Source organism: Haliaeetus albicilla, chromosome 20 (assembly GCF_947461875.1).
Source record: "Haliaeetus albicilla chromosome 20, bHalAlb1.1, whole genome shotgun sequence".
Taxonomy (NCBI): Eukaryota; Metazoa; Chordata; class Aves; order Accipitriformes; family Accipitridae; genus Haliaeetus; species Haliaeetus albicilla.
In genome coordinates, this window is record NC_091502.1 from 1,928,264 (window position 1) to 1,943,379 (window position 15,116).

The following is a 15,116-nucleotide window of genomic DNA, read 5'->3' on the forward strand; positions in this document are numbered from 1 at the left end:
AAGCATCTGTCCCTCACTTTTCTGCAATTCTATCATCCACTTTGGTATCTGTTCAAAGACTCGGAGATAATTCTCATTTTCAAAGTCACTTGTTTGAAAGAGACATTCAATAAAGCAATCATAAAATATAAAAATAAACCAACTATAACGATACATGTTGAACTCCAGGGCATATCATGTACTCTCTTTGCTCCTTTTTGTGATGACTAATACAGTTGCTATGTGAGAAGAAATTTGTATACAAATTAGCGCTTAGCTAAAACAAATCCCTATATATCATAAGAGAAAAAAAATCAAAACACAAATTGTCAAACTCCATCACAATAATTTTTCTATTCGATCTCTTAGAATTGCAAAGATTTACATTTGCCAGATCACTTCAAAGAATTAAAATAAGCAAACTATGTTCTTTGCATGTGCCGTGTCTTCCTAAGAGAAAACAGATTCCTTTTGCTGTTCTCTCAACTGCAGCAGATTTATATAATGCAGTCATTAACTTAATAGGGTGCAGATTCAGATTACCTATTTCAGATGGGCTATTTTGGCTTAGAAAGTAGGTATCTGACCCTGGCAAGATGACTAAGCTACATTCAGTTCAGTGTTTTTCCCAAAGGTGGTACTTATCTAAGTGAGGATAAAGAAACAAGGGGAGGCTCAAACGTACATAAAATCCTGCATTCAACTGCCCTTCAGCCTAAAGGAATTCATGCCACATCTCCCACTTTCCAGGAGCATCCCCAGGCACCAGTATCTAGTCTGGGCTGGAAAAGGACATTTTCTGTCACCACTATTGGAACCTAGCCATTGCATAGCCATGAAACCAATTTTTGTTGAACCAGATAAAGTACAAGTAGGGCGAAGATTTGCCCCACATACTGCTGTTGAAGGTATGCAGTTTTGGTTCCTGATTTCTTGATTTATGTCTATTTCTATCCATAAGATCCATAAACAATAGAAGAGAAAAGAATTTTGCTTTCCACCAAAGCTGGAGGTTCACAGGGGGCCCCTCCCACATTAATTTATAGCCTGATCATCAGCATATGCTTGTGAATATGGGAATGCAGGTTTGAATTCCCCAGACCCTGGAGGCCAAGAACTTAGTCTCCCACTTCCTGGACAAACATTCTAACCAGAAGCTATTTTACAAGCTATTTTTGAAAGCTACTCCATGGAAAACATTGTATTGAAAATCTGGTAAAACTTCAGTCTTCTCACAGCAATTGTGAGAAGTGTCAAGAAATTGTGACAAGTGCAAACTGAACCAAAAACTCCTTTTTGATTCTTATTGTAGAATCAAAGTGATAACTTAATAAATGTATTGATTGGAAAAATTTTTTTAAAATTATAAAATGAAGCTCGCCATGCTCTCATAGGCAAGTTTTCAACTACTGAGATGGAGAAGCCACTGGCAAGAACCTTATCCAAGACACAATTTTTCTCCATTCCTCTCTTTCAACTAGTTCTGTATTTCCCACAGACACAGCTGAGGTCACCCTCTGACACATGCCCGCACAGGTATTTCAGCAGAAGGCTCTACACAAGTCTGACAGGTCAGGTTATTGACATACATGTTGTTTAGTAAAGATTTTATCTAACTCATGGATTCTGGAATATGGGATGTTAGCAGAATTGGCAAGGGGTTTGTTCTGACAATCTTTTGTCTCGGAGTATCTCACAATAAATGATTGTGATTGCTATGTTTTCTAATGCAATTGTATCTGCATTTTTCTACACAAATGTTAAATTACATAAACTGTTTAGGATTGGGGGCTTGCTTTTTCCTCCTCTTAACATCTTCTGAAACAACTAAAGTTCCTTTTGGTAATTGGATGCATTGAAGCTGAAATTGATAATTAACTGTCTTTCAGCTTAAAAGATCATTATGAAGTCAAGCATCTAGCCCAGATAATTACTATAACTGACATTTTTCTTTGAATTCTTCACCTTCTTACAGTCTGTGGTATAAAATACCTTATCTGTGTCTCCAGATGACAGCTTTTAAAAAACTAATCCCCCTTTTTTCCCCTGAAAATATAATCTACATCTTTCTGGAAATTCATTCTAAAGATGTTAACTAATTGGATTTGACCTACAGAGAACATCTCACTTTCATTTTTCCTACAAGGTAAATCCTAATCTTCTACCAGTAAGTATGGGAGAAGAATAGATTAGGAAATACTTCTCTACTACTTCGGTGGCTTTAACTCTGTAAAACTTTAAACATGTTTTCATAAGGATTGTTGAGAATGCTTCACTCCTGAAAATTAGTATACAAGAATTCAGTCATACAACAACCATCATGTTTGTTCATGGTAGGGAACAGAATCGAGTAGTCATTACTTCAGCAGAAAGATTTAGTAATTGTAGAAGTTTTAAAAGGCAGAAGGTCCTTCAGGCATATAATCACTCATGTGATCTATCCTTCCTGATGTATGTTCATGAGAATTCAAATTAGCTGTTAATAAGGATATGTTTACAACACATGAAGTTGTAGTTATAGTACAGGAGTAGTACATAATTAGCATATCCATGGTAACTTTAATCCAATGAGATAGCAATAACAGTGATGACATCACTCTTCCTCAACATGAGTCTTCAACATGTCTTCAACATGAGTAGTAAGAAATCTGATCAATATATTTCAAAGCTACCACAGTGGACTTGGGTATTTAATCTTCCTGAGTTCTGCTACTCGTGCCTGCGAGATGACATTTGCCTGGACATGACTATCTGCAGCACAGTCTCCCATTAATCCGACTATAAGGCCTTTTCTTCAGCGAAACAGTGCCTTACCCATACAGAGGTAGAGACAGAGAGCAAATCATACAGTTCGGTTTTGTTTTCATTGATTTCTGTCAGTCAACTGATATCCTTTCTTCTCATAAAATTAAAGATCTCCAAGGCAGACACTTCCAAACTTACACAGTTAAGATATTAAACCTGAGATTCCAAAAAGTACCGCTTTCTTGCATTCAGATATGTTCATGTTGACAAAAAGGTATCAGAACTAAAATAAAACTATCTACAAAATAATTGGAGCAGTTTGTATCAGCCAGTAAGGAGACGCTAATGGCAAGGCTGTCTGAGCCCCACATAATCAAAGGAAGTAAAGGAAAAGTCTTACATTTTTTTCTTTAATGAAAGGAGGAAGCTCTTATTTTTTTCCTGACTCTTAGCTCAGAAATTACTAATACTTGATATGACTCACACAGGCATTCAAAGAAGGAAAATGGCATCAAGCTAAACAGAGTGCCCTGACATGAAATTCCTTTTCAGACTGAATTTTTCCCTATCTGATAATTAAATGCTAAAAAAGCCCTGGAATATACATAAAAATTAGAGAAATTTGTTATGAGAACACGATTTTATCCCCCCCCCCCCCTTCTCCCTCTGTTATAATAGCAAAAGAAAGTCAGGTAAGAAAGTGAGTCTTTTATCTGTCTCCTCTTCGCTCTGCTTACAGACAAATGGAAGAAAATTAAAACACACTAAAAAATCTGCTGCTGCAAAATTAACAAAATATTTACTTTGTAACAAATAAAACACTTTTCTACCAAACATTCAGTTGAAGAAATACTTTCACTTAGATGACTGTGACAGGTCTACAACTGCCTCCAGTCAGTACTTGAACCAGAGATCAAAATTGATAGTGATGGATTCTTCCATGTTTATCCAAAGAGGCAATATCCTTGTGCTGAAAATAATCATCAGAATTCAGAAGCTGCTTTAAATGAAATAGATTTGGTGTTGTACAAAAGAGGTCTAGTATATGGATAAAAGTTGCTCTTGTCTTTAGCTGTGGTCACATTTCTGGCTTGCATGAAGAAGGGACCTTGTAAATTAGTAGTGCACTTTAAGTGCCCTCTTATATAAATTAATATTATTATTGTTGTTGTGTCCCTCACTCTGCAAAGCACTGATAGTTAGTCCTCTGCAAATGAAATGTAAACTCTTCCTGACATTTTATCTTTTTCTATTTTTATTCAGTCACATTGCTTCCCCAAAGGTTTGCTTGCTATAGAAAGACCTTTCTCAGAGAGACTCATTTAATTCCACGGCATGTGAGGCATTCCTTTTCTGAAAAGGCAAGCAGCTGATATAGCATGCTGTAGCACAAAAGGAGTAAGTTAAAATGCCAAAAAATATTTCTGAGGAAAGGAAAGTCAAAATATAGTGATATACGTCCTGTCACTTAAAGGCCATAACCATCTTGTTCTAGTTTATGATGACATGATGTTATAAGTGATAAAGGCAATTATGAATTTAAGAATTACTCCAATACTATTATCTGTTACCACGCACAGACTGTTTAAACATTTTTTTGGCTAGTACTCAATGAATTGCTTAGCATGTGGCACTCTTCTTAAACCAACTCTCAACCGGTAAGTGAAGTAATCAATATATTTGGTAATACCTTCTGAAGCTGACAGAAGGAATGCTAAAAATGAATAGGTGTGACAGAGGACCTCTCAGGAAGGTGTTTTTTACAGGATACTTACTGCTATTTGGATTGTCACCTATAATATGATGTCGGCCACTCCAGTACCAAAGCAGCAATGTAGCATCACGAGACCCAGACACGATGTAGCAATCGCCACCAATATAGGACTCTGATCTGGCAAGGCAAGTCACAACATCCCAGTGGCCAAACACAATCTGAGTTAATTTTCCTGGTGGGAGTGCAAAGTGATACAAATTCAGGTTTTTTAAGTAGTTGCGGCATTTAGAAATCATTAACTAAAACATTAACAAATATCCAGTTCAAATGTAATTTCTGCCTCATGTCCCTTAATTAGAGTTCACTACATGCTACAACAAGATTAAAAAATCGCAAAGATAAAACTTCTTTTTTTTTCTCCTTTTATGTTGCTGTTGAGGGCTGTGCTCTGTGTCAATCCATAGGCTAACCCTTATCTCTGAAAATCAAGTCAGTGCTGCAGTCACTGAATATTAAGTGGAGTTACTGCTCCATCAGTATTTAAGCAATGGTGTTAGAACACTATTTGTGAATTTCATGAATTATATGCATAAGACAACACATGAACTTTTCCATAATGGTGCTACATTATTATATTAAAAATGTCTATTTGTTCTATGTTAATGTCAAACTAAGGTTTACTATGATCATCACCTCCTCCTTTCTATTACTGCAATCAGTTTTTAGCAATATACTGAATGATATTAGGCTAAGCAATCAGACAAAGAAACAAAATATTGGTTCTCGGTACCAGGCTATGCAACCTACTTCTTTATTACATGAAATAAATAGAGATAACTATGGTTTTCAAAAGTTACAGCTAACAAAATTGTATGCCTTTCTGTTTCCTTTTGCATCCTTTGTCTTCCAAAAAAAAGCATCTTAAAGCTATTATGCTCAAACAATAATTATTTTATAAACTGCCCTTTATCCTTTCTTGAGGAGTAAGCACAGGCATTAGATATGGTAGTATTAAGACAACCATCCACTTCCTGACCTAAGAAGAAGCAGGTAGTTGTATTTAGGGGGTCACCTGTTTCCGTAGAATAAACTCGAAAGCTCTTGTCCCAGAACCCACAGATAAGAATGTAGCGATTATCTGCTGTGACCACAAAGCAATGCGCATTGATCTGGATGCTCTGATCCACAAGGTCTGTGATCTGCCGTTTGTTCACACCAGAGTTATTGGCTGTAACGAAATGCAAAACACATTTTACAAGTAAGCCATTCCAACACCTTCCTGTCATCCACTTACAGGAGAAAATGAATACATTTAACTTTCAATGAACTGTGAATTTGTTGTTGAGTAAGCATTTTGAATATGAACATTTAGAGCTGTCTATATGGGTGTCAGAAGTACAAAATTATTGTGAGATTTCTGGTTTTCCTTTGAATAAGACAAAAGATTTTACAGGAGATGACAATTTCTTATAAACTGCCTGATGCACTGCATAATATGTGGTAATATTTTAAGTGCTCTGCTGAAGTACTCTCCAAAACCAAATTGAACTAGGGGAAAGTGGTGGAAGTCCATTTAAAATACCGAGTCAATGCTAACAATACTGCAGAAAGTCAATTCTTGCTGGTTGGTATCTCTCCTACAGATAATATCCCAACCTGTGTAGTGTGACCGCGACATCCCCCATACCTGCAGATGCTTAACTGGATCAAAGAGGTAAGGATTCAGCTAATGAAGCTATTCAAATCTGAGGTGCTTTTTCAACACTTTCTTACCACCTACGCCTCAAGCAGGGAGCCAGGCCATGGGCAGTAATGTTAAAAGAGGCAACGCTACCTGGAAATTCCCCCAGGCGGAGGGAAAAGGAATGGTTCATGCAGAATCCCACCACCCCGACCGTCCAACGGAACTGTTGGGAAGGACTGGGAATCATAACCTAACGTGCTCGTTACTTCCTGGGACACAACAGGCAGGATTTGGCAATACAGTAAAGGTGTGTTCCCTCCCACCTAATATTAACTTTCTAAAACTTCAGTATATAATCTAATTACCTATGCTTCCTCTATACTCACTGGAGAGAGAGCCATCGCTGCACATGGCAAGTCATCTCACGCTGGCATAGCTGTCCAAGTGCTAGACAACTCCAGAGGGCGGTTTCTATTTCTACAGTAGCTATGGAGGAAATCTTGACAACTAACTTCAGTTAACTGAAGTTAGGTGAGACAAAACTCACTCTGAGAGACATGTTTCTCCTGACGTAGGAGCACCACTTAACGCAGATAATATTCTGAAATTTCTTTTGTCCCTATTTTTGGTTATTCTACTTAAATTGCTCACAACTGCATGAAATAAAAAGACTCAACCAAAAAAAATCCCCTATTTTAAATTTGCTTGTAAAAATTAATACCATGTTTTTATATATTCCGAAAACACATATTTAAATTATCAGACCCTCCATGTCCATCCACTGAAAGATAATGAATAACAAATTACTCAAATTTCCAGAACAGGTGGGCACAATAGTTGTGCCCTAGCTTTTGAGAGGAAAGTCTGAAGAGAAAACCACTGTCATTATATGAGCAAATGAAGCATACAGAATGAGAAAGCTAACTCTCCTGAGGTACTTGTATATAAATCTTTCAACCACGAATATTGACACAGACGAAAAGGGAACTTTTCATCTCGAGATGTTTAAAAATGCATATTTTTTTTACCAGTGCTGCAAAATTGTCTCTAAGAACCTTCCCTATCCCCAATTTCTGTCTCAAAAATAGGCCTACTGCAAAAAAATCCCCAGCCAACCACAAAGCAAAGAGTTGCAATTAAAGAGAAATAATGACCATTAGGAATACAAGTCCTGCAATCTCTCTAACAGTTTTAGCAGATGCTGTTTCTCAAAATACTTCACTTCCTCAAATATTTTTGGATTTAAAAAATACAATCATGCATCAATTTAAAATCCATTTTTTTTCTTTCTTTATTTGGTAATGCCAACTAAAACAATCCGAATCCTAAATTGAATGAAAAGAAATGGATCTGCATCTGCACTGATATACACAGTGCTGGCTGTAAGAATGAAAATATGTGAACTCTACCAGAACCTCACATTTTATTTTACTAATGTGACCTGATAAGTGAACAGAATATAGATATGGGCTGACAATATAACTGACTTAATTGGTTGTTTCTTAAATACCAATTGCTGGTGATGTTAATAACAAATAGCACTCATGTAATTCATTCAGCATCAATAACTAATGCTTTTAGTTCTCCAGGACTGACAAGAATAAATATTTTCCTATCTTTTCCTATCTTCCATGTTAAATGAAGCATAATATACAAATATAGCTTAATCAATAATTCTTGAGAATGCCTTTTTCAAATATATTGCTACATTTTCATCTTGACATACCAATCAATGGATCCATTTCAATTGGAAGATGATGGGCTTGATCCAAAGAATATCCTGGGGCTCCCCGAAGGCCTACACATGAAAGAAAGAATAAAACAATAGGAACCTTGTTGTCTAAATTTTTTATATGATTTTTCTAGGTTTAAAACTGTATTATTGGATTATTATATATAAAAAAATGTAACTTCTTACTACCACTTGTTCTATGAATCTTCTAAAATTCTTTCCACTGTGCCACATAAATATGCATTAATTCTTCAGTTATGTAATAGTAGCTATAAATGTATGAGTGCTAATTTCATCAAGATTTCTGCAGCTACAAACATTCATTAAATAACTCCTTTAAAGTAGTGTAACAGAGAAATTTTTTTTATATGTGAGCAATGGCTGAGATCCTATAATAGCACAGAAAAGAAAAATAATTGCATTAAACATTGTTATGAGTTTCTTGCATATGGAAACCTGTAAGTAACAGAAACTTGGACCTTTTCATGGATTTATCTAGAAATATTAGCTGGGAAATTGTGGGCTACAGTAAATTTGCCACAATTATTCCTATTAGCTCTATCCTGAGCAGTCCTTAAGCTCTTCAAATGTGCATCAGGGGTGGCATATTTCGTGTTACCTGCTCTCATGCACAGATAGCATTGCTTTGGCTCTTCTCAGCACCTTCCCTAGCATATAGATCACAATGGTCACTCCTGGAAACACAATTTTTGTCAGGAACTGCCATGCTGCACAAGAATATCCTCCATAAGAGGAGATACGGAGTTCTGGAGAATAAACTCCATTTTCTACCACTGCAATAGACAACCAGAGGAGGTAAAAGAAAACAGGACCTACAGCTGGCCCTGCCATCTTCTGAAAAACACTGCTCTGAGAACGTCTTCCCTCCTTTGTCTCTCTTCTTTCAAAACCAAACAAGTTTGGGACAGATCTTTACTGGCATTAGCGTAGATTCATTTACTTCTGTTGTGAGATGGTTATGTAAATGCCTTCTACTGTGTATAAACTCTAAAGCTCTACATACATCCCACAACAGTAAAAGTGGTCTGTGTATACATTTCTGTAGACAAACCTGTCCTTTATACTAGAGTTGTGATTTATTAAAATAATAGGATAATAGTAGGAAATTGATACCCTGTCCTGGATTAGCCTCTTGCAAAATAGAAGCCATTGCCAGGCAGCATGTAAAAGTTAAGAAAATCATTAGAATGAGTTTTGATTCTCCAAACAGTTTTGTTTTCCTGTCTCTTCCTGTTACAATATATTCAGAAAGTATTGCTCTGTTTGAAATTTACACCAGAGGTTTTCAAATGGTGTGAAATTTAGTTCATGGTTGGTACATGATGTGAATTCTGCATGTTTGCAACATATGTTTTACAAGAGTATATATGAAAAACTAAAACCTAACAGTCAATGCAGTACTTGGGCAGCATCCCTGAAAAATCCAGGGCACCTAATTAGGAATTATTCAACCAATGCTAGTCAAAAGAATATTAAAATACCAGGGGACAGTTTCTGTGCCTCTGAATCATTTCTGACATTGGGCTCTTCCATTCAGGACACTGTCACAAAATATTTAAAAAAATATATTTTATTTGTCTTTCTCTCTAAATTTTTCCCTTTTGTTTTAAAGAAATGGGTGAAACATTTTTACTTCTAATGCAGTTGCACCTGATGAAGTATCATAAATGCATGGATTTGTGAAAGGCAATCAGATACCTTGTTCTGTTCCTGTAGTATTCTCTAAACCACCACGCAAAGTTTGCTCGTAAACAGAGAACAGGTACATTCCAAATACATGCATGCTAACATTATTTAAATGTTCAGAATATGGGTGAAATTAAACCTTATATTACTATGCAAGAATACAGAATGATACTAACTTTACTTGCTCTGATAGTTCCTCTAATGCATGCCTATAAGGGAATTCCCATTCATTCCTCTAATTATTCCTTGTAACACCAGTCTTTGGCCAGCCTTGTGCATAAGGGATCTGTCTCACCTGACTTGAATTATTCACTGAGGAGATGTTTACATTTAAGGTAGTGAAATCCCTAGGTAACCTAGAATCCCTTTATGTCTACTGGAGGTACACATCTAACCTAAATATCATAAATCTCTCTCCAGGAGGACCTACTTCTGTCTAGGGGTTTCTCCTGCGTGTAAAGAGTGGAGGATTTTTCTTTTTTTGCCTAGTCCCTACAAAGCAATAAAAGGGGTGCTGAGGACAATCTCCATCCTCTATTGGATGCAGGGAGAAACATAGTGACAAAGGCTGAGGAACAGGCTGATGTACTTAATGCTGCCTTTGCCTCAGTCTTTAATAGTAAGACCAGTTGTTCTTGGGGTAACCAGCCCCCTGAGCTGGAAGACAGGGTCGGGGAACAGAATCAAGGTCCCATAATCCGAGGGGAAATGGTTAGTGACCTGCTACACCACTTAGACACACACAAGTCTATGGGGCTGGATGGGATCCACCCAAGGGTACTGAGGGAGCTGGTGAAGTGCTCCCTAAGTCACTTTCCATCATTTATCAGCAGTCCTGGCTAACTGGGGAGGTCCCAGTTGACTGGAGGTTAGCAAATATGATGCCCATTTACAAGAAGGGCTGGAAGGAGGATCTGGGAAACTACAGGCCTGTCAGTCTGACCTTGGTGCCGGGGAATGTTACGGAGCAGATCATCTTGAGTGCCATCACACAGCACGTACAGGACAACCAGGGGATCAGGCCCAGTCAGTGTGGGTTTATGAGAGGCAGGTCCTGCTTGACCAACCTGATCTGCTTTTGTGACCAGGTGACCCGCTTAGTGGATGAGGGAAAGGCTGTGGATGTTGTTTACCTGGACTTTAGCAAAGCCTTTGGCACCGTTTCCCACAGCATTCTCCTGGAGAAACTGGCTGCTCATGGCTTGGACAGGCGTACTCTATGCTGGGTAAAAAACTGGCTGGATGGATAAGCCCAAAGAGTTGTGAATGGAGTTAAATCCAGTTGGCAGCCGGTCACAAGTGGTGTTCCCCAGGGCTCAGTATTGGGGCTGGTTCTGTTTAATATCTTTATCAATGATCTGGATGAGGGGATAGAGTGCACCCTCAGTACATTTGCAGACAACACTACGCTGGGCGGGAGTGCTGCTCTGCTGGAGGGCAGGAAGGCCCTACAGGGAGATCTGGACAGGCTGGATGGATGGGCCGAGGCCAGTTGTAGGACATACAACCAGGCGAAGTGCCAGGTCCTGCAGTTGGGTCACAACAACCCCACGCAGCGCTACAGGCTTGGGGAAGAGTGGCTGGAAAGCTGCACGGCGGAAAAAGACCTGGGGGTGCTGGTTGACAGCCGGCTGGATATGAGCCAGCGGTGTGCCCAGGTGGCCAAGAAGGCCAACGGCATCCTGGCCTGTATCAGAAATAGTGTGGCCAGCAGGAGCAGGGCGGTGATCGTCCCCCTGTACTGGGCACTGGTGAGGCCGCACCTTGAGTCCTGTGTTCAGTTTTGGGCCCCTCACTGCAGGGGTGCTGGAGCTGCATGACGTGCATGGAGGTGCTGGAGCGTGTCCAGAGAAGGGCAACCAAGTTAGTGAAGGGTCTAGAGCACAAGTCTTATGAGGGGTGGCTGAGGGAACTGGGGTTGTTTAGTCTGGAGAAAAGGAGGCTGAGGGGAGACCTTATCGCTCTCTACAACCACCTGAAAGGAGGGTGTAGTGAGGTGGGTGCTGGTCTCTTTTCCCAAGTAACAAGCAATAGGATGAGAGGAAACAGCCTCACATTCTGCCAGGGGAGTTTTAGATTAGAGATTAGGAAATATTTCTTCACCAAAAGGGTTATCAAGCACTGGAACAGGCTGCCCAGGGATGTGCGTGAGTCACCATCCCTGGAGGTATTTAAAAGACGTGTAGATGTGGCACTTAGGGACATGGTTTAGTGGTGGACTTGGCAGTGTTAGGTTAATGGTTGGACTCGATGATCTTAAGGGTCTTTTCCAACCTAAATGATTCTGTGATTCTATGATGCTATGTCCCTGAGCCAGCTACTGAGTCACACTCTCAAATATCAGGTACCTTCTTGTTTTCCCAGGTGGTAAAAAACCTTCAGAAGTTTCCACCTACTGCAGCATAAGGCTATGAGAGCAGGAAGCTACCTTAGAAAATGCAACCTGTTCCTTCCCGCCCGTACCTCATGGCCCCACCACCTATTTAGCAATGCCTCGGACAACCTCAGTACCTACACATCCAGGTGAGGAGACAGGACAGTCCTAGCAGCCATATGGAGAGGTGAGCAGAGGGGCTGGAAGGGAAATTTGCAATGACCTTGTTGGATGGGCTTTTGGGAGGGAACGAGGAAACCTCTCTTCGGAATAGTTTGGTGTCCAGCTGCTTAGGCTTGCTTAGGGTCCCGCATTATCTAACGGTGACCCAGGGGTAGGTTTACGACAAGCTCCTGGACAGACCTGAAATCTCTCTCCAGCAGCAGACAGCGATGTACACTCTCTAGCATGCCCGTATGTATTCCCGAAACCTGGGACATATTAATATCGGCTGTGTCAAGAACAGCAGCACTCTCCTGAAAAGCATTATATCAAAGGCTGATCCTGATGTAACCACAAATCGATTGGCTGCCATGGTGATGTGCTGCTGTTAGGGAGAGTATTTCTAGGAATGACACCAGAGAAAACACAAGCTTTGATTATTTGACATGAACCAGAAGAAACAGTAAATTTTTGTGCACAGGCGGGTGAGTGAGATTAACCCACATCGAGCTAAATTGCACTCGAAATTAAAGCTGCACTGTTAAGGTCATCAAATGTGGATGAACCGTGCCCGTGAGAACCTACCTACTGTGTTGTGCCACCGATTGACTGCGAACAGCCTGCTGCAAGTGACGGTCACCACGGCAGGGATGGTCAGGTGGGGCAGCGTGTTGGCCGCCACGTGTGTGACGGGGGAATTGGACGGGAACTTCAGCACCATGATGACATCCTGCTGCATCTGATCTTTAAACATGAGGGGGCTCTGTGGAAGGAAACACTGTTGAGTAGAAAGGAGAAGAGAGCAGAAGAAAACAGAAGGGATAACACAATTAGTGAGCAGGTCTGAGGGAAAACGAGGTTAAAAAAGAGCAGGCAAGCATGTGCACATACAGGGAAAACAACGCTACCTGCACGTCTACGCTAGTGATGGAGGAGAGCAAGATCAGAAGCTATTGTCGGATCATTACACGAGGACAAGTAGAGAATAGGTATGGTAAGGGGTATCGTTACAGGGCGCAAAATGACCATTAGCATTAATTAATATACAGTAAAATGTAAAATTATACAGCAGTTAATATTCATACGATAGAGAGATGAGTCAAATAAAAGAGTTAATCACTTAATACATCATAAATAAAAATGCTATAAACTACAACGTTTGAAAAAAGAAATTTTAAGAGGGACTCAAGAACTCACAGGTATTTAATTTTTCTTAATGGATTCTTTATAAAAAACACAGCACTTCCAAACATAGATAATTTAATTCTATGTAAAACATATACTTATTAGGGAGTCTGTAAGTAATTATAAACCTGTTTGATGATTCTACAAGTGACACAGTTTTTTGTACATGGACAGTAATACTGTTATTAAGTACTGTTTTTAATGTGGTTTTTTTCAACCACTGTTATAACAAATAGAATTATTTCTAGAAGTTCAAATAATCCTTTCTACTTATCACTTTAACTTAGTATTAAAAATATATTATCCATATCTTAAGAATGTAAAATAAATATCAGGTACATTCGAAATCTACACATTACTTAAAATAGCAGGGCTAACACTTCCAGATCAATTCCCACTTTCACAGTGTGCAACTAGATAGAGTGATTTCCTTGTAGGTAGATAAAATGATTGAAACTGCTACACATATTACTGTCGATTTACAAAACTTAAAAGAAAACATCTAGCTCTAAGCATTTAAACAAAGGCACTGAGGGGCACAGAGATCTGTCTCGTTCAGTCTGGCTATTTCATATAATTCTTTGCAAGAGGCACAGAGAAGAATGCGTTAGGAATGAGTTTTGGAGTTCAAATTGAAATTCGAAATATACATTGCTTTCTCCCAGGGGAACAGGCGGGAGGATTCCAGCACGATTTGAACTCCAATACTTCATTTTTGTCAAGCAGGCATTGTTCATAAATCAGCCCCTAACAATGCATCCTTTAAAACGACACAAACCAACACGCTCACTCTAAGACAAGCCTGCAGTCATTCCCACCACTTGCAGAAATAAGAATGTAAATATGTACTTATCAGGGGTATATTTACGAAGATAGGGCCTTTTTATACAGTATTAGACAGGAAAAGCCAGGACTATAGGAAGCTAAAGCTATCGAAACATCCACCTTGCCCTGCTAGAGCACTGCGAGCCGTCGCTGCCAGGAGAGAGCACGGCTGCACGGGCAACGGAGGGCGTTCAAAGCGTTGCTTAATGGGTCCCTGACGACCTACAAAGGATCCTCAGGTTCAGAGGGAAAGCATTCCCGGTCAGCAGTTATGTCTCACCAGGTGCATGGCAGAGCTCCGAGGTGGATGGGGCTCAATGAGCAACTGCGATGGCGTCTGTCCAAAGTTCTGTATCTGCGCCTCCATGGCCTGCGGGCAAGGGAGAGGGACTGTCATGAGCAATATGCGTCAAGGAGAGAGGTCAACACACTGTGTGACAATGCAGGCATATCCCAAGTCAGCCATGAAAAAAGTCCAGAAAATTCACCCGGTGCTCTCCTCCCAGGCTGCAGACTCATCCAAGTGTTAGTATTTTGTAGACAAGCTTTGCTTCTCCGTTCGAGCATGCTTCAGTTAACCAACTAACCATTCTCATTTCCAGTAACTGGCGTTATATGTGAAAATGTTAACCTGTGAGGACATGCAGTTCAGGTCTGGAGAGAGCTTTTTTTTGCACTAAAAAGAACATATATACCTTAATAAAGTCCTTTGTAAGGAGGAAAGTATGAGGATCTCTAATAAAATAAGCCTCTGGAATCTTAAATGGGGGGAAAGAAAAGCAAACTGAGAAACAAAATTCATGTATAAAATATAATAAAACCAAAATAATTACTATTTCAACAACAACATTAGTAGGTTAAAACAAACAAACAAAAATGCCAGAAACAAAACTTGCCAGGCACATTCAGACTAATGTAAAAATCTTTCCAAGTTGCATACATTCACTGAGTATTTATTTCATGCTTAATTTTATTGCATTTTTTTCATGGACTTTCAGGCTTCACCGGT

At 39.4% G+C, this 15,116-nt stretch overlaps 1 protein-coding gene across 13 annotated transcripts in view; it reads right to left on the bottom strand.

Moving 5' to 3' along the window:
* Positions 1-15,116, bottom strand: part of NBEA (neurobeachin) — a 509,812-nt gene that overhangs the window by 15,555 nt on the left and 479,141 nt on the right. For 8 of the 13 annotated variants that reach the window (XM_069808005.1, XM_069808008.1, XM_069808001.1 and 5 more), the window contains 5 exons: positions 14,388-14,477; positions 12,683-12,875; positions 7,849-7,920; positions 5,511-5,666; positions 4,500-4,670 (listed from right to left, as the gene is read on the bottom strand). In XM_069808005.1, coding sequence (XP_069664106.1) covers positions 4,500-4,670; positions 5,511-5,666; positions 7,849-7,920; positions 12,683-12,875; positions 14,388-14,477 — 682 coding nt within the window. Of the gene's footprint in view, positions 1-4,499; positions 4,671-5,510; positions 5,667-7,848; positions 7,921-12,682; positions 12,876-14,387; positions 14,478-14,541; positions 14,866-15,116 lie in introns of those variants that run through there. The other 5 variants (XM_069808013.1, XM_069808012.1, XM_069808006.1 and 2 more) reach the window with 3 other exon arrangements.